The 19,111-nt window shown below is 47.8% G+C and overlaps 1 protein-coding gene across 2 annotated transcripts in view; it reads right to left on the reverse strand.

Moving 5' to 3' along the window:
- Positions 1-17,625, reverse strand: part of CSMD1 (CUB and Sushi multiple domains 1) — a 2,064,317-nt gene extending 2,046,692 nt beyond the window's left edge. For both annotated transcript variants that reach the window (XM_059882319.1, XM_024986326.2), the window contains exon 1: positions 17,139-17,625. In XM_059882319.1, the coding sequence (XP_059738302.1) occupies positions 17,139-17,217 (79 nt within the window). In that variant the 5' untranslated portion in view covers positions 17,218-17,625. The remainder of the gene's footprint in view (positions 1-17,138) is intronic.
- Positions 17,626-19,111: the final 1,486 nt, after the last annotated feature.

Genomic DNA, 19,111 nt, shown 5'->3' on the forward strand with positions numbered 1-19,111 from the left:
AATATTTTTAAAATAACATATATATATATATATACACACACACATATATAAAACAATCAGTTTGCCTTGCAAATTTCACAGCAGAAATTAACACAACATTGTAAGTCAACTGTACGTCAAACAAAAATAGCTTTAAAATAAATGCAGCATGTGTTGACATTGATCTATGACTGGCTGCCTCCATCCTACACCAGCTAAGTTGGTATTTTGCCTCAGAACTATCTGTTGACTAATCTCACCCCCATGCCCAGCCCAGCACAGACTTGTTGGAAATGTGTCATTTTAGAAACAAACTGGATACGGTAGGTATATTACACATCTACTCCTTCCACGGGCCTCCTTTTTTATCAAATATTTATTAAAGTAAGTGCCACTTTACTGCAACCGTGTTAAGGAAATGCCAAGATGCATCGCTCGTCAGCGATTAGCAAAGAAAACCCAGAGGGGAATCAAGTGTTTTCTGAAGCGGTGGAATCAGGGCTTCTACTGTTGTCTTTGCTTCAGGTAGTGAAACCTGTCCCATATGTCCCGAATGCATGAGAACTGGCCATGCTGAGTGCCTGCGAAGTGCTCGTTTTTATATGAACTTTACCACCAACACTCATGTCATTGCTCTCTAGATGGACTATGGGTTCATCACCATTGGTTTGTAATCTTCCTATATAATGTTGATCATTAGTTTTATACTTTTGTTAACTGCTTCTGTCTCTAAAAAAGCTAATTGATGACACAGCTCCTTCATACGTGCATGCTCAGTCACTTCAGTCTTGTCTGACTTTTTGGGATCTTACAGACTGGAGCCCGCCAGGGATTTTCCAGGCAAGAATACTGGAGCAGGTTGCCATGCCCTCCTGTCCAGGGGATCTTCCTGACCCAGAAATCGAACCCACGTCTCCTGCCTTGCGGGCAGATTCTTTACCCATGGAGCCACCTGGGAAGCTCCTTCAGGAATAGCCAAATGGAATATGAGTTATTCTTTAAAAGCCAAATGGGTACTTAGACTTCCACTCTGAAACGAGGCAAGAAGCTTCACCACAGCATCACCCAGCATAAGTTCACTTAGCAGCTATTCCTGTGGTTGAGCCCAAAGGTTTTAAAGCAAGAGGAGACCAGTGTGTGTGAGCAGAGAGCACGTAACCTTGGTCTCCTACACACTGGGGAACAATGACTTTCCTTTTCTGGGCCATTTAAGTGGCATGAAATTCCCAGAGGTCCCCAGAAGACCCCCCCTCCTGACCAGACAGCAAGCACCTCACTTAAGACCATGTCTGGTGGATCTCACTGAGCTCACTCTGCTGACAGACATCCTCAAAAGGCTACCGTCCCATATGAAGGCCAGACCTGGGTCTGGGGTCACGCTTGATGAGGTTCTGACTCTAAACTACGTGACAGAACCACAGATTCTCTCTCTGCCGGGTCAGCTTTCACTGGAGAAGATGCAGCGGGCATGGCCGCGGGGGCCCTGAGGCAGAAGCCTGGCTGCAGGCACAGGGCTGGCCTGCGGGCCGAGCTGAGCACCACCCAGGAGCTAACCTGCCAGCTGTTCCCACGCTCACTGACTCCCCAGCTCCGAGGTCTCCCTCCTCTTCTGCAGGCTCTGCTAAGTGGCTGAGTTGGCAGTGCTGACTGCATGTGGCCGCGCTGGAGAGAGAGAGACTTTCCCTTGGAAGACCGAGTAGGTTCACCCGACTTTGAAGGGTTTGTGTCTGGCTGATGGCCACGAGGGTCCTGGGCAGCCGGCTCTGAAAGTCTGATTGCGTGACCCTGGACAGACCACCGTGCAGGACGCGTCTGTGTCACACTAACTGGGGCTTCCACACGTGCGGCTTCACAAGGGAAGTGCTCAGATGTCGGGGTCTGAGGAAGTCATCCTGGCTTACAGATGAGCTACTTTGAATTTCATGCTAACTAGGACAGCCTGTTTGTGGCCCATCAGCTATACATTGCACACCTGCTTTAATTATTAACGAAATGGTCACACTGACCAAAAGCAAAGAACGTCCACGTTAAAAATAAAGATTAAATGCCTCTTTCTGGGACACCAATGCTGAGATTCCTTTGATGATAAGACTCTCTTCCAGGCGCCAAGGCCACACTGACTTGCTGTGTTCATCCTTGCCTTCTTTTTTTTGAAATCTTGAAGGAATGTATCCTTGACTAGTTTCATGGTCTTTGTTCTGACAAGACATGAAATTGTGCTGAACACCCTGCTACTCCCCGGCAGTTTCTCAGTGCTCTGGAAAGTTGACTTCTAAGCTATAGTTCTCAGTTTGGCTCCAAAAAACTCTTTTCTATTCTTGCTTCCCTGATGGCTCAGACAGTAAAGAATCTTCCTCCAATGCAGGAGACCTGGGTTCAAACCCTGGCTTGAGAACATCCCCTGGAGGAGGGCATGGCAACCCGCTCCAGTATTCTGGCCTGGAGAATCCCATGGACAGAGGAGCCTGGCAGGATACATATAGTCCATGAGGTCGCAAAGAGTTGGACACAACTGAGTGACTTTCACTTTCACTCATTATTCATTGCTTATGGATTATTTTTGTTGACAGACTCTGCCTTTGAACATCCAACACCAGTGTTCAGACATACAGCTGGAATAGGAGGTCTGAGCAGCCTTTAATCTGATGGTCAACTGTACTTGAGTGATGAGACTCTAAACTGGGAAGTCTGGACCACAAGGAAAGGGCCAGGGCATCCTGACCGTCCTGGCACTATTGATGGCCTGGCTCCATCTCTAGAGAGGGGTTTCAAGTCTAAGTCAGTGAATAGGGCCCTAATCCTCTTACGGACTCTAATCACCCAGAGTGCCCAATTTCACTGACAGCTTTTCATGTCCAGAAAGGTAAGGTTCCTGACACCGCCTGGCAAAGACCTCTTCTCCCTGGCTCTGCACAAGGCTCACTTGGCAAGGCACACCATTTCAGATGTTCTCTGTAAAACGAGCCTCAGACACTTTACTTGGGGGAAGGAAAAAGCTAAGCAGTTAGAAAAATGCATAAACTCTTTCAGAACACAAAAGAATGGCATAGTGTCAAGAATCCTCACAGCCCATGACCCTTCAGACAACCCTGTTTGGGAAAGTTTTCCACTCTTCTCTTTTCATTGTGTCTCTGCTGCTGCTGCTGCTGCTGCTAAGTCGCTTCAGTCGTGTCCGACTCTGTGCAACCCCATAGATGGCAGCACACCAGGCTCCCCCGTCCCTGGGATTCTCCAGGCAAGAACACTGGAGTGGGTTGCCATTTCCTTCTCCAATGCATGAAAGTGAAAAGGGAAAGTGAAGTCGCTCAGTTGTGTCTGACTCTTTGAGACCCCATGGACTGCAGCCCACCAGGCTCCCCCGTCCCTGGGATTCTCCAGGCAAGAACACTGGAGTGGGTTGCCATTTCCTTCTCCAATGCATGAAAGTGAAAAGGGAACGTGAAGTCACTCAGTTGTGTCTGACTCTTTGCGACCGCATGGACTGCAGCCCACCAGGCTCCTCCATCCATGGGGTTTTCCAGGCAAGAGTACTGGAGTGGGGCCATTGCCTTCTCTGCATTGTGTCTCTAATGGTCACTTAATATGCTCAAGGCTTCCTGATCATAAATGACCATAAAACACATCTCATCAGAGTGACTGTACTGAGCATTTAATGCTGTTTAACACAAATGTACAGAGAAGGCGATGGCACCCCACTCCAGTACTCTCACCTGGAAAATCCCATGGACAGAGGAGCCTGGTAGGCTGTAGTCCATGGGGTTGGTGAGAGTCAGACACTACTGAGCAAGTTCACTTTCACTTTTCACTTTCATGCATTGGAGAAGGAAATGGCATCCCACTCCAGTGTTCTTGCCTGGAGAATCCCAGGGACGGGGGAGCCTGGTGGGCTGCCGTCTATGGTGTCGCACAGAGTCAGACACGACTGAAGTGACTTAGCAGCAGCAGCAGCAACACACATGTAATGCATGAGGCCAAACCATGACATGGATCCAGTTATCACTTGACCTCACTTAGAAATTTGTATATTTTTTCTTAAATCTGTCAGTGAAGTAGGGAACGTAAAAGTACTTTGAGGGAGGAGGGAGGAGGGTTCAGGATGGGGAACACGTGTCTACCTGGGGCGGATTCATGTTGATATATGGCAAAACCAACACAATACTGTAAAGTTAAAAAAATAAAATTAAATTAAAAAAAAAAGAAAACCAAAAAAAAAAAAAAAGAATTCTTTGAACATCCCAAAGAACTAAAGAAATTAGTATCAGGATGATTCTTATACAAGACACTCATTTGCATCCAAATACAATTATTAAATTATTAATCTCCACTTACAAATAATTTCTCTCCAGAAAAACAAGTCTTTCCCCAATGTTACTTTTGTGGCCATAACTAGAATTAACAGTCTAATATTTTAGTTGTCATAATAAAACCGTTGTAACATTTACTTAACATAAGTAACTGCCAGGCACTTTTCTAAGCCTTTTTACCTGTGCTTATTTATGAAATTCATGGAATATTGAGTCCAGTTAATATTCTTTTGTGCTTCCCTGATAGCTCAGTTGCCTGCAATGCAGGAGACCCTAGTTCGATTCATGGGTCAGGAAGATCCTCTGGAGAAGGGATAGGCTACCCACTCCAGTGTTCTGGCCTGGAGATTTCCACAGACTGTATAGTCCATGGGGTCACAATCAGTCAGACACGGCTGTGCGACTTTCACTTCAATATTATTTTGGAAAAATGAGGAAACAGTGTATGATAGAGTTTTATGTCCTTTAAGTCACACACTACTGGAGGCAGATAGGGAAACCAAACTCGACTGTTTTGCAGCCTGGAGGATACTGCCAGACACATAAAACACAGCATTGCCATGTATCCTCTCCAAAATGTCCCTGAGGACACAAAGAATTCTCTGAAATTCATAGTCAATCAAAAAAATAAATAAATAAACTGGTTCTCACTTTTATGGAGTGATTTCATAATTCAAGTGCTTTTGATCACTAAGAAATGCAAAAAGGCAACTGTCTCACTATACTCATTGCAGCAGTCCCAACAAGGAAAACATTTCACAGGGCAGAATTTCAAGTGTTGAGTTCTTCAGAATTAAATATCCTGCAATAACAAAGATGTCCTTCAAATGGTCATTGATAGAAAATATATTAGCTATTAACACAGAGGAGGCGCAGCTAGGTAACATTGCAGCATTGTTTTTGTTGACCTAAAAAATTATCAGCAGTTAAGCATGGCAACCCACTCCAGTACTCTTGCCTGGAGAATCCCATGGCTAGAGGAGCCTGGTAGGTAGGCTGCAGTCCATGGGGTCGCTAAGAGTCGGACACGACTGAGCGACTTCACTTTCACTTTTCACTTTAATGCACTGGAGAAGGAAATAACAACACACTCCATTGTTCTTGCCTGGAGAATCCCAGGGACGGGGGAGCCTGGTGGGCTGCCTCTATGGGGTTGCATAGAGTTGGACACCACCACAGGACTGAAGCGACTTAGCAGCAGCAGCAAGCATTTAACAAAGTAGCAAAATCTTTCAACACATTTCCATCCTACTGAGGGTTCTACAGCGCCCCCAGTGGTTTTGATCCATCTCACAAGTATGAAACTTGAATGTGCTTCTCTAGCTGCCAGGATAATAGCAGGTTTATAATTTAAGCCTAGAATATTCCTAGCCATGCTGTCTTCCCAGATGACCATGTCAGGAGATTACACTCAGTGCTGTCACTGTTCTCAGCCCAGGGGACAGGGAGGTAAGTGGGTGCAGATGGCCAGTTAGACCTCCTCTGGGCTGAGATGGAAAGTCAGGTCAGCAAGAGGCATGTGGGCTCCCATGGGAAGAACGTGAGCTTAGGCTGAGTTCTGACTTAGTTTTTGCTGTGAATTTTGTAAGTTACAAGTCCTCTGGACACAAGCAAAAGTGAATGGATTTATGAACCTGAAGGTCACTTCAAGTTCAAAAATCATATAATCTATCTGCTCATCAGCATGATCTGATAAAAGCTACTTGTTTTTTCCCAGGTATTTTTTTTTCAATTCATGAACTCTTATTTTATTTAGAGAAGTTTGACACAGTTACCAAAAAAAAAAAAATCAAAGGACACTTAAATGTCAATGCTATATTGTGCATCTTTTCAAATATTTTTACATGTGTATAGAAGCAACTTGACTTTTCCTTTACATGAAAATGGGGATTAGAATGCATATTATTTTGAATTTTCAACGGAATCTTTTATCATGGACACACTTTCATAAAGGCAACAGTATGCTATACAACAATTTATTTAGGTATTTTAAGATGATGGACGTTTAAGTTCTAATTTTTCACTATGAGAAGGCTAAAATGAATAAGCATCTATTGTTTCCGGATGTATCACATTTCTGGGGTGAAATATCTGATAATTTAGAATTGTGATTGGTAGAGCCAAGGTATCTCCTCCCTGAAATTTTCTAGATATTCAACCAAAATGTAAGGAAATGATTTCTCTATGCATTTGCTAACACGAGACATATCAATTACAGTGTTACAAATGCATTGGGGAAAAGAATTGATCAATAGTAAGTGTAGGGATCTTCTTCCTACATTTATTATTTATGCTTGTTCTTTCTGTAAAATATTTGTATTTGTTGCCCATTTTTAATCAAGTCCTGGGCCACTTACTTATTGACTGCATGTTGCTCTTTCTATGCTGGCATATTTCTAGACATGGTGGGGAGACTCTCAGGGTGTCTCCACAATCCCTGACTTCTGGTGTTTGTGTTGTATAGTTCTCTGCCTCTTGAGGTGGGCAGGACCCGGGTCTCATTTCTAATCCATGGAATAATGTAAGAGTGATGTTCTGCATATGTCTGTGTGCCCATGATCACCCAATAATGTATAACACCATGGCACCCTACTTGCTGGGATCTCTCTCTCCTTTCCTGGCTTTGAGCCATGTTGGGAAGCCCCAGGTGGAAAGGAGCCATGGATGGCCTCTCAAGGAACTGAAAATATAGTCTGGCCAATGGCTAGTGGTAAAATTAAGCTCTCAGTCCTACAGTCCCAAGTAACAGAATTCTGCCAGCCGCCTGAGTTGTCTCAGGACTGGGTCCTTCCCCAGCTGAACTTCAGAAGAGACTACAGTACCCGGGCAACGCCTTGATTCAGTCTTGTCAGACCATGTGCAGAGGGCATGTGACCCAGCTAAACTGTGCATAGACCCCAACCCACAGAAACTGTAATCCTGCCTGCTGTTCAAGCTGCTGAGTTTGTGGTAGTAATGCTAAACAGCAGTAGCTAGCTGATAGTGTTAGGAGGAAGACGCCCCTCCAGCTGTCCTTCATGACACAGCTTTCCGGCTCTTAACTGTTCCCTGCAGTGTGCAGACCTGGATAAACGTGTGGGCCTGAGGACTGCATGACGTGATCTTGCTACGAACATCTTCAACTTTGACTTCAGCCTCTCCTAAACTGGGACAAAGAATGAACTCTCACTAAAAGGCATAAAAATGTGGCCCAAATACATTTTTTCTGCTTTTAAGGCTTCAGTAAATGACACAAGATCTCTCATTTATGAAATTTTTCCCTTCTCACAAATTTTTGGTTTTACATACAAAAGTAAGAAAACCCACCACCACTTCACATAACACTTCACAGTTTTATACCCACTCTTTTTTAAAAGGTCGCTTATTCATGTCAATGTATGGCAAAAACCACTACAATATTGTAAAGTAATTAGCCTCCAATTGAAATAAATAAATTTTTTTAAAAAAGGTTGCTTATTGTCCATCCATCATAAAACTGAAAGAAAAACACATTTGCCAGGAGCTATAAATCATACCTTCCAGTTTGGCATGGCTACAGTTTTGGTACTTTTGGGTCAGAAGACCTCTTATTTTCTAAACACCTGGATGCCTTGTCGCATCTACATGTTTTGTTGCCACTAGAGAACAATGGGAAGGTAATTGTGTAATTGCAGTGGTTAAAGAAAGAGACTGATTACTTCCTTTTTGTTCTGTAATCCTCTTATAAAATTCTTTCAAATTAAAAAGCAGAGAGAAAATAGCCATGAAGATCAAAATGACAATTGTAGGTTGACATATCTAAACATGGTCTAATATCATTAAATTATTATCACTAGAAGAGGAAAAAATTACAAACACCCCAGATACCTTACTTTGTATACAAAGAGAAACAATTATGAGGAAGAAACACGGATGAATCGAATAAGCTTGGCAAAGTAATAACCTGGGTATAGGATTTCAAAGCTAATTATTCTGACATGTTCTAGCTTAGGTATGTGAATAAATAAATCATGCATCTGTTCAGTTAGGTCGCTCAGTCGTGTGGGACTCTTTGCGACCCCATGGACTGCAGCACGCCAGGCCTCCCTGTCCATCACCTACTCCCGGGGTTTACTCGAACTCACCTGAAAAAAATCGTGACTGATACCTTGCACAGGTCATCTCTCCCCTACGAGTCTTTTCACAGAACAGTTTTGACACATTAGTCAAAACTCACACACACACACAAAACACAATCAGGTATGGGAGAACAGTGGTTATTCACGGTGAAACTGTGAATGTGCATGCGAGCAGCAGGGTAGTCTGATGGCTGTAAGATTCCCCGCCCAAGTCAGGTAAGGTCTGACCCACTGGGCATGTGAGGAAAAGAAGAGCGAGGCCTGAAAAAGACATGCATCTTCGTATTTCAGGAACCAGTCTCAGAGCAGCAGTGTACATGCCTCGTTTGGCTCTCAGGACCCACAGAAGAATTTCGGGGGAGGAGTCCACTAAGCCTCAGTATGCATGGGTCTATCTTCACATTGTCCTCTGCACCCTGCTGCCTGTCCTCGGGCCAGTCCTCACACACCTTTCTCACTCGTTCTGTCCCTTTTCCCTCTCCTCCATTCCTTGAGAGGCGGTATGAAGACCCCAGCTCTCACAGGAACCCCCCTCCCACATCTGCATGACCCTCAATATCTCTGACACAGTTTGTATAATCACTCATCAAAGTTAAGTTGCTTCAGTTTTCATTTTGTTTTGAAGAGCGTAAGCTTCATGAGGGGCATCACTCATTCAAAGTCTTCTTTGTTCAAGAGGGGAGGTAAATACCAGGTACTTGTCAACTCCAGTGACACTGAACTGAGTGATTTGAGTGGGCGCCTGCCCTAACTCGTCAAGTGAGCAGAAGGATGACCATAATCCTACTGATAGTCTAGACATCCCAAGTCTCTTCTCTGGCCACAGAACTTCATTGCTGAGTATGGTAACTGACTAGAAACATACATCCACCTGGGCTTCCCAGGGCTGCTAGTGGTAAAGAACCCACCTGCCAATGCAGGAGATGTAAGAGATGCAGGTTCAATCCCTGGGTCGGGAAGATTCCCTGGTGGAGGACATGGAAACCCACTCCAGCATTCCTGCCTGGAGCATCCCAAAGACAGAGGAGTCTGGCGGGGTCCTGGGAAGGAGCTCACAGGGCTGCAGAGTTAGACATGACTAAAGTGACTGACAGCACATGCATACATTTCCCTCCAGTGATAGCAGCTCCTCCCAGATGCTTAAATATATAAATAAACATAATTATAATAAACATAATAAATAAACATAATTCTACCTAATACTGAGATGACTTTTCTCACTTGACTTTCCCTTGTTATTATCTCCACAATTTTTTAAGGTATAAGGATTTACATTTTGAAAATGTCATATTGTTTCCATATAAAACAGTGCATATATATTGAGCAGGTAGTCCGCAGATGCCCTGCGACCTCATTTCTAGAGCCATAAACAAAGGAAAACTCTAATGGCTGGATTTAAGTTGTTCACAATAATCATATTTTGTAAAGAAAGGAGAACAAGAATGAGACAGAACAAGAAAGGCAAGATTGATGCTGGAAAATTTTACATTTCCAGTGTAGGAAGGGAAGTATCTGCTCCATTTTGTTAATTTCTTGTAAAAATGTGACCCTTCTTATGTTGTCAGGGTTCCTCCTCTATTATGTATGAAGTGTCAATCACACCCTGCAAGTCTTAACTATCCACAGCTGTATTACACATCAAAGTACATCACTTTCCTAACCACACACAAAAAGTCTGAAACGGAGACAGAAGCTATTGACAGCCTTTGAACACAGTCTGTGGTTCATTCTTTGAAAGAAAAGTGAATATTCTTAAGCCCAGGAGAACCCATGTTCCTCAGAAGGAGCTGTGTTTAACTTTCTGTATCTCTGAAGATTATCCATCTGCATAAAAGTCAAAGGTCTCTAATGTTGATTTTCTATTTACTGATAGAAAAAGGAAGTGAAAATTCACTCAGAGAGTTCTGGGGTTTTAAAAACCAGAAGCAGGTCAAGGGTGCAGAATTTTATAGTAACAGGCATAGTGAGAGCCCACCCCATATTCTGCATGATATAAACTCTGTGTTGACAATTATTCACTTTTAAAAGATTAATAAAGGCATTTTCTATTAACAACAAGAGGAAACATAAGTAAGTTTCTGTGAAGAAAAGCATAGAGATTCACCAGGCATCTGGAAAAGAACTGCTTAGAATTCACAATTAATTTCAAAGGTTTTTAATTCATTAGAGAACATTTCCTGAATAATTCCAATTTTAATCTAACACTTAGCTCCTTCTTCTACAACACTAACCTTATCAGAGTATACTAAAGAGTAAAAGGAAAAAAAAATGTAAACTAATTTATTCTTACAGTATTTTTATATGAAAGACTACAATAATCCCTTGAAGTCATCCCATAATGTAAACACTACAGACAAGGAACTTGAATCTCAGCTTAGTTGTAAAATCATTAAAAAAAAAAAAGGATTAAACAGCATAGAATGATGAACTCTGATAATGGAGACACTAAAGATAAAGAAGAAATCTTCTGAAATAATTGCAGTTTCATTATGTAGCATATTATGTAGTTTCAATATGAAATCAGGGTGGGCTAATTAGCCTATGAATACTCTGTGAAGAGGTTATTAGGTTTTGAGGCCTCTAACTGAAAGGAAAGTTGGGATAGATATATAGATAGATAGATAGATGCACAGACAGACAGATCTCTGACACCACTCAGAACTACTATTGAGAATCACTTGAGGGGAGAAGCCTTGAAACTTGCATTTAAAGACCTCAAGTGGTCAGTATGCACACACACTTTGCAAAAGATTATTCAAAAACTCAACATCAAGACCACAATGCCAATATCTTCAATAACAATGGGAACCTGTTTAGTACCCAAAACATACACTGGAGAGATGCTTGATGTCCTCAAAAGCTGCTCTGCTTCCTTTGAGATCCACGTGGCTTAAAGTTATCTGAATAATTCCATTATTATCCATTATGATGATAAATCCCAGATAATAGATCCATTACCTTGGATTTGCATTTACAATATCAACATGTTATATGAGATTTCTTGGATCTTACCAAGGTGCAGGGCCTCCAAAAATGAATACAACTCCAAAAATAACTGAATAAAGATGCTTAGAATCAAGCTAATGTTTTATGCCACTTAAGTCTCAGGTTGTAACAATATCCTAAAAGTGACTCACTGGTGAAAACCTGGGAAGTAATACCAGCTTGATTCTTTCATGCCTGTTTCCCTTGATCTCATGGTAGTAACAAGGATAATTTTTAAATCACAAAGCATTATTCATCACTTCTGGCTTTACAGACAATGGGGGCAAAATCACGTTAAGATTATAAGTATTAAGATGGAAGCATCTCTTTTATTCTACTTATATTTGGAGAGAATGACAACAGTGAAATACCCCTTTTATAGCTTTCCCAAAGCTAAAACTAGTGCAGGATAAAGCAGGAGGATTTCAACCAATAAGTTGGAAAATGCATGAGAAGCATTAAAGTAGTTATTTTTAATACTTGCCCATGCCTGCATGTTTTTTTTTTTTTCATTCATCAAAGAAGTTTTAGCAAGAGACACATGTGGCAAGAGATACACAGAGTGGGTTAAAGTCACAGGGATTCTAAATCAAGTTTATTTGTTGAAGTGTTATTCCTAAGTAGAACGCTTCCCACATATGCAGAAGGAGGTTTTGTTCAATGGGATGGGTGATGTCTCCTCCGTCTGGAACAAAGGTGTCCAAGACTAAAGACAAACCCACAGCCTCCCTACAGTGCTGAGGGCCCTTTCTTTCCCCCAAATTAGGGCATGGTAGATATGGTTTAAGGAAATTGCAGCTAAATTCAAAAATATTAAAAAAAAAAAGGGAAAAGAAAAAATGTGTTTCAAAGAGGTTGATGTGTGGGGAGAGGGGAGAGTATACACTGTACATTATTTCCATAAAGCTGTCACAATTAGTTTTAGCCAGTTCAGTGAAACAATTTTCTTTTATTCTTTTTTTCCATAATGGGGATTTTAATTCTGGTATTTATCCATTTGAGTACTAGGGCCTAAATTCCACCCTACATATAGACAGATTAATTTTGTCAAAGAACATTTCAGGTCATCTTAACATCACTGTAGAAGAAGACTTATTTCCTTGCACTTAGGCAAATACCTAAATACGATTATCTGATTTTCATACTCATAGGTTTTTCCCTAAGCCCAGTGGCTGTGCAAGCTGAAGGCAAGCTCAAGGGGTTGATTTCTTTCAGGACCAAGAGTTTTTTTCTGTGCCCCAGATGGCAAATCCAAGCCAACTTTCTTGTTTCAAACATTGGCTTTTTCTGGTTTCCAAAGTGGCCTGACCACACAATGGGACTGGTTTGATTCTATCAGTTACCACCGCTGGTCTAGAAACCCAGCTTCCTAGTCAAGTGGCACAGGTGCCCAGGCAACACACAGATGTAAATGCTATAGGCTGCAGAGTACCTATCCTTTTAACTCAGATGTCTTCTTCTGATGTGTTAGCTAAACAAATAATACTAAAAGACAATATAGCTTTGTCATCTACTCTGCAAGAAGTACTGAAGCAACTTCTTAATTCTAGAGAGAGATGACCCTCACCAGATATAAAAGGCTAAAGGGAATGTGCAGTTTACGTTACATATATGCAAGTTCTGGTGGCTTATTTTCACTATAAGCTCAGCAGAAAACTTACCAGGGGCCCATTTAGAATTCAGTAGAGCACAGAGTATTTAATATGCCATTTGCATTTTGACAGCTTAGAAATGTCTACACTGGATTTGCTGTTTCGTCTGCAATGAGTGCTAACTGGACACCAGAGACTTTGTTTATCTATTTCTTAAAGGAAGCAGAACAATTTTCTTGACATTTTCAAAGCCCTATCAGTATTTGTTTCAGACCGTCAACTGGAGACTGAGGAAGCATTGCCCCCAGGAGGAGCTGTTTGTGCCTGTAGGAACTTCCACCGCATTCCTGGCACTCTGCCCGTCAAGCAGGCCAGCTGAAAGCCAGAATCAAAACAGTGACCCCTGGCCTCTGTGTTAGCGCAGATTCTGACACCTGAGGGAACTCTACCATCAGTTACTACCTGCTACTGCTCCTTGCAACTTGTTTAATGAGACCTCACTGTCCTACCAATTCAAGTTTATAAAATGTGTCATTTAGGAAGAATGCTTCCCCTTTGCTTACCTTTTTAAGGACTTAAAATCCCCAGAGAAGCCTTATATAGGTGCTCCAGAAGCACTAGAGCTATGGGCTGAAGAGTTATAAATTGGAAAAGAAAAAAAAAAAATCCCCTTGACAACTCAATAAAAAATAAATGTGATTTGCTAAGCAAATCATGGATGTAGAAATACTAACCTCCCCTTAGATGGCCTGCCTTTTTAGTGTGTGATGGATCAGGGTTTGTCCCTGGAAGTCTCTTCACAGGATTTCCTGTGTTCCCCAGGAGACAGTGCATATAGACACATCGCTGAAGTTGCCTACCCATGAGGATCCCAGCCAGCAAATGAAAGGTCTTAGCATCTATCCTGGTGATGACAGAGGCAACTCATAGAAGTATGAAGGTCTGGGAAACCTTGTCTGTCTGTCTCTCTCTCTCCCTCCCTCTCTCCCTCCCTTCCTCTTCTTGTAAAGGTTTTTGTGGAAATTTGGCAAGGATCGCTTAAATCTTTGCTGGGAGTGTCCGTGAATTTCAGAATCACAGATTTTGAGAAACATCACCTTTCTCTCCCAGGCTTCCTATGGTGAGACTCATAGAGCTACTACATATGTACCTCTAAATTTTAGGACCTCTCTGAATAATGCCTGCAAATAGCTGCATTCTCCTTGCTGCACAAACTGGCAAGACACAACTGAGAGGCAAACTTTCTCCAAACAGCCCGTAGATCAGCCCCGATAAAGAGCGCAATCTGTGTTCAGGGAATGAATTATTCCACCTACTTACTAGATGAAAATGGGAGAGGTTTTCAAGCTTTCTTCCCTTTCCTGGGGTCCCTGCAATTGCGGGGCTTTTAAGGAAGTATGCACACATGAGACCCAACCTTCACAATCGCGTTAATAATCCAAAGGAAAAAGAGTATCACAGGGGATTCCCGGTCCCTTCGGCCTCCACAATCAACTACAGCCGTTGACCGCGGTACAGAAGGTACAGCATTTTAAAGACCGCAACCGCGGCCGCCTCCAGCCTCTCACGACTCGCAAACAGGTCACGAATCCCGCCCCACACATCAGAACTGCCCGCCCGCCTTCGCCGCCGCGGGAGCAGCCCCCTGGGCGCGCGCGGCGCGGCCCCCGCATCCCTGGCGACTCCTCGGGGAAGCCCTCCTGCGCTCCGGGGCCCGGGCGCCCCCGGCAGAGGTCCGACCTGGGCCCCCCGGGCGCCCTCTCCGAGGGGACTGCGCCCCAACCCTAGCCCCCCGGGCACACAGGGCCGCGCCAGCGCTGGCGTCACAGCCTCCCGCCCGCATCGCTCTCCCACGCGACCGCTGGCGCTTCCACTCGACCCGGCGGCGCAGAGGGGTCGCGGCCCCGGTCCCCGCGGGGGCGACGGGGAGCCGCGCGCACCCACTGCTGCCTCCATCAGGCAGTAGCGCATTGAGAGCGGCCGCCCGGCCCCTCTACGCGCAATCACACACACACACGCACACACACTCGCACCGCGCACGCCAGGGGCCTGGGACCCTGTATTCCATTTCTTGGCTTGTACGGGCGGGACTTGGGACTCCCAGGACACAAGAGGCGCTGTGCTCCCTGCGGCGGCCCCTCCAGGGCGCCCAGGACTTCGCGCCCCGAGCCGGGTGGACCCGGATCCGCCGGAGCAGCCCGGCCCGCGCCCGCGCCCGAGCCCAGCAGCTCGGCCCACCCGCGCGGGGGCGGCATCCGCCCGGCGCACACGTGCGCGGATTATTAAGCAGCCGGGGCAGGGCGGCCGGCGTCTCGGCGCACCAACCCCTGCTAATTGCGGGGGAAGGGCGCGCGGAGCGCGCGGAACCGCGGGGAAGCGAGAGTGCGCTAGGAGGCTGAGCTGCCTGGCGAGGCCCCGCTACGCTCGGAGCGCGGGGGTGAGGGGCGGGAAGTTGTGCAGAGTTGCGTAGCAGGTGTTTTCACTTCGCGCAGGGGCTTAGTGGGCAAAGCCGGGTCCTGCCCCGACCCTGGACCCATGGAAGGTGCACACCTTCCAGGGACAGCCCTGTTTGCCCTCGACTCTTCTTGCTTCGCGCTCGGTCCCCAGCCAGCCCAGCGCGCCCGGAGGCCGCAGCTCGCCCGGCTCGGCCAGCCGTCCTCCCTGGAGGCTCCACCTGCCGCTCCCTAGGTGGGTCGGCTGGACCCAGCCGGGCAGGGGGGCAGGTCGGTGTCTTGGGGAAGCTTCCCAATCCCCAACAAGCCTGACTCCAGCAACTAACCGAGCGTTTGCGCTCCCTGGGACCCTGGGGCGCATTCCCACGGACACCCTTCTGAAACACCCCGGTGCTTGCGCGGAGGAGCTGGTGCCGAGCTGTGGGCTCTCAAGCAGCCCCGGACGCGGGCGGAGGGGAGGCACGGCGCGGGGACGCTAATCTGCCGTCTCTCCCCAGGCCTGGCCCATCTGGAGTTCCCTGCGGAACCAGAGACGGTCCTCCTTCGCCTTGTCAATCACCCCTGAATCTGGAACGCTGAAGGAATAGAAAATGGGCGGAAAAGAAGATGGAAGAATCTAGAGGAAAAGGGACTTTTATATGGGGAAAGAGCAAACAGCCGACAAAAAAAAAAAAAAAAAATACCCACATGATTTGACTTCATCCTTTTCAAAGGAAAAGAAAGAAAAATAGACGTTTTCGGGAGTGGGACGATACGTGTTGATTGATGTGGGGGGTATACAAGGAGGCTAAAATGAGGAAATGGGGGCAGATAGTTTGCAATGTGACAATCAACACCCCCCTCCCCACCTCTGAATCAAGAGGGACCTTGTTTTCTTTCCCAGAGAATAGACAAGTGCAGGAGCTGGTGCCAGCCCCGGGGTTTCAGCCTGTAGGCTAGTTCGGGGAAAACATCCCCTAACTCGCTTCAAGGAGAACACCAAGTTCACGAGCTCCAAGCCAAGGAGCGACCTGGGGACACTCCTTCCCCTGACCAGGGGGTGGCAGGGCGGGAGAGCCCTGTGACCTGGCGACCATCTCTGAGGCTGAGCCCGGTCCCGGGCTCCCTGCTCTCTCCACGCACCTCGCCAGCTCCTTCCAACTTGCAGGGAACAAAGTCCGGGGAGAGGCAGGTGGGGGCGGCCTGGCCAAGGAGCTCCCCATCACTCCCCGAGGTCGTGGGTGGGGGGGTGCACGGCCCAGCGGCAGGCAGGTTCGCCCGCGGCACCCAAACCCCGAGAGAGCCAGAACTTGCCGGGCCGCCTTGGCCCGGCCCACTTTCCCAGGCGCTCTGGGTCCGGGGAGAAAGTCCCGGAACCACCCGGGCCACCAGGACCCGCTGCTCCCGCATCTCGGAGGAGGCATCGCCGCCAGGCACCACGCAGCTTCACCAACTCGGGGTGGCTTCTTTCTCCCCAACAGCCCCCGGCGGGCGCCGAGAAAAGAGAGGCATTTCGTTTCAGCCCGAGTGAGGGGGAAGGAGGGCGGGGGTGGGGCGCGGGAGATGAGGGTGGGCAGAGGGCGATGCAAGCTGCCTGCCGGCATCGCGATCGCGGGGCGTCCGCGGTGGAGAGCCACCGGCGGAGGCCGGCCCCTCGGCACGCTACCCGCCTCCGAACCGACCCCAGGCTCGCAAGCCGGGCCTCGGAGGGTTCGCGCATCGCCCGGGCAGCCGGCGAGCCCGCCTTACCTTGGGCTGCAGTGAGGAGCCCCGCGCACAGTGCCAGCAGCGCCAGAAGCAGCGACTCGAATTTCCCCCACGCAGTCATGTCTGCAGATATTCCACACGCGCACGACAGCGATGGCTCTTCTCGGACGCGCCCGGCTCCTCCGAGGCACAGCAGGGCTACGGACAGAGCCAGAGAATCACCCGAGGGCGAGGCGAGCTGGGGAGAGATCCCGGTCTCCGGACCGGCCGCGCATCCGACGCCTCCCGCAGGTCTGGGCGCCCGGCTCGCTTCGCTCTCATAGCATCGGGTCCCGAACCCACTGCAGGCAGAGCTGAGCTGCTCCGAGCGCCGACACCGAGCTGCCGGGCCGCGGCCGGGGACGAGCGCCCGCCCAGCCGGGCAGGAAGGCACCGAGGCTGCGAGGCTGCGGGAGGGGGCGAGGCGGAGAGAGGAGCGCGCGCCGCCGGAGAGACCCGGAGCGGAGGCAGCTGGAAAGGCAGCCAGCGAGTGGGAGCCGCGGGAGGGGGGGGAGGAGGCAGGGAGGGGGCGCCGGGGGAGGGAGGAGAGGCAGGCTCGGGAGGGAAGGCGGGGAGCGCGGAAGACAGGCTGCTCGCGGCACAAGGAGCCGCTGCCGCGGCGGCTGGACTCAACCATCCCTTCCCACCGAGAGGGGATGGAGCTGGGACGGCGCCATCCCAGACCCGGCCCGGCCTCGGGCGCCTGGCTCCCCGCGCCGCGCCGGGCCGCGCTCTCCCGCGCTCTCCCCGCGCGCCGCCGCGCACAGGCTGGGGAAGGAGACTTGTTGGGCGTCGGGCGGGGGACGCCCGCGCCCCCCACCCGGACGAGGCCAAGCCAGTGGGCAGCTCGGCGACCTGGAGGGGTCCTGGGAGGGCAGAGGCTGGCCGCCATCCGCCGGTCTCACTTCGTGCCTGGCCGGGGAGAAGCCCCCCCGGCGTAACTTGGGAAAGAAACGCAGTAGCAAAGAGAACCGCCGAGGCTCTAGCTCCAGGGGCGGAGATCAGCCTCGGTTTATTTGATTTCGAGATCGTGTTTGGCAAGATGACGAAACGGCAAGGAGCTATTCTGATGTCCTGACTTAGGTCAACCACGCACAAACCGCGGTTGGGCATAAAGTCAAAATGAGGAAGGGTGTTTGTCGAGGACAGATAGTGGGGTCTGATGATGAGAGGTGGCGCCGTAGGCACACCTATAGGTGAAACCCTATAGGAAATGAAATGGGTTGGTAAGGACTTGCGGAGAAAGGAGAGCTTCTTTTCTGAATCTGCAAAGGGATGAACCGAGCGGACAGAAAGCAGAGCTCTGGAACCCGGCGGTTGACAGAATGAACCCGTTTTCACCCAACTCCCCACAGAGGAGGTGTGTCCATGCAATCTGGAGGGACAAGACAAGGCATTTTAGGGGAAGGTTCATAGAAAATAGAAGCCATCGGTGAATGCTAGTTCTTCTGCAAAGGGGCGTTTCAAGGATTCCCCATTCGCCACCAAAATGGGTTAAATAATTCCTTTACGGAATTGGAGGAACCAGAACATGGAAACCCCACACCTTGGTAAGAGAGGACTATACCCTGTGCCCAGAAGGGTCTGAACACCAGCAGCGCTAAATGCTGTATCGCCCACATTGCTGGGTGATTTGGTGAAGAGCCCACTGTTGGCAGTGGGTCATGAGCTTCAGTCCACCTGCATTTTATCAGTTCATCTTCAAGATTAAATAGGTTGACAAGTTCATAATGCTTTAGACCCCTGTCTGCTTTTCTTAGTGGTCCCTTGTCCCAGTGGTCACTGGGCTACATGAGAACACCATGGTGATCCAGGGAACGAAGGGCTAAGTCTTGACGTTTCAGCCTCAACGCGTGGTCGGCTGGGTTCCCACAGCACCAGGAGCACCTGGACCTGCATCAGAGCTCCCCTCTCATACAGAGAGGAGCATCTCAAGAGGACCATCACGTTTGCTTCTCTGAAAGCTGCAGTCCCAG

The sequence above is a fragment of the Bos taurus genome, chromosome 27 (genome assembly GCF_002263795.3).
Source record: "Bos taurus isolate L1 Dominette 01449 registration number 42190680 breed Hereford chromosome 27, ARS-UCD2.0, whole genome shotgun sequence".
Classification (NCBI taxonomy): Eukaryota; Metazoa; Chordata; class Mammalia; order Artiodactyla; family Bovidae; genus Bos; species Bos taurus.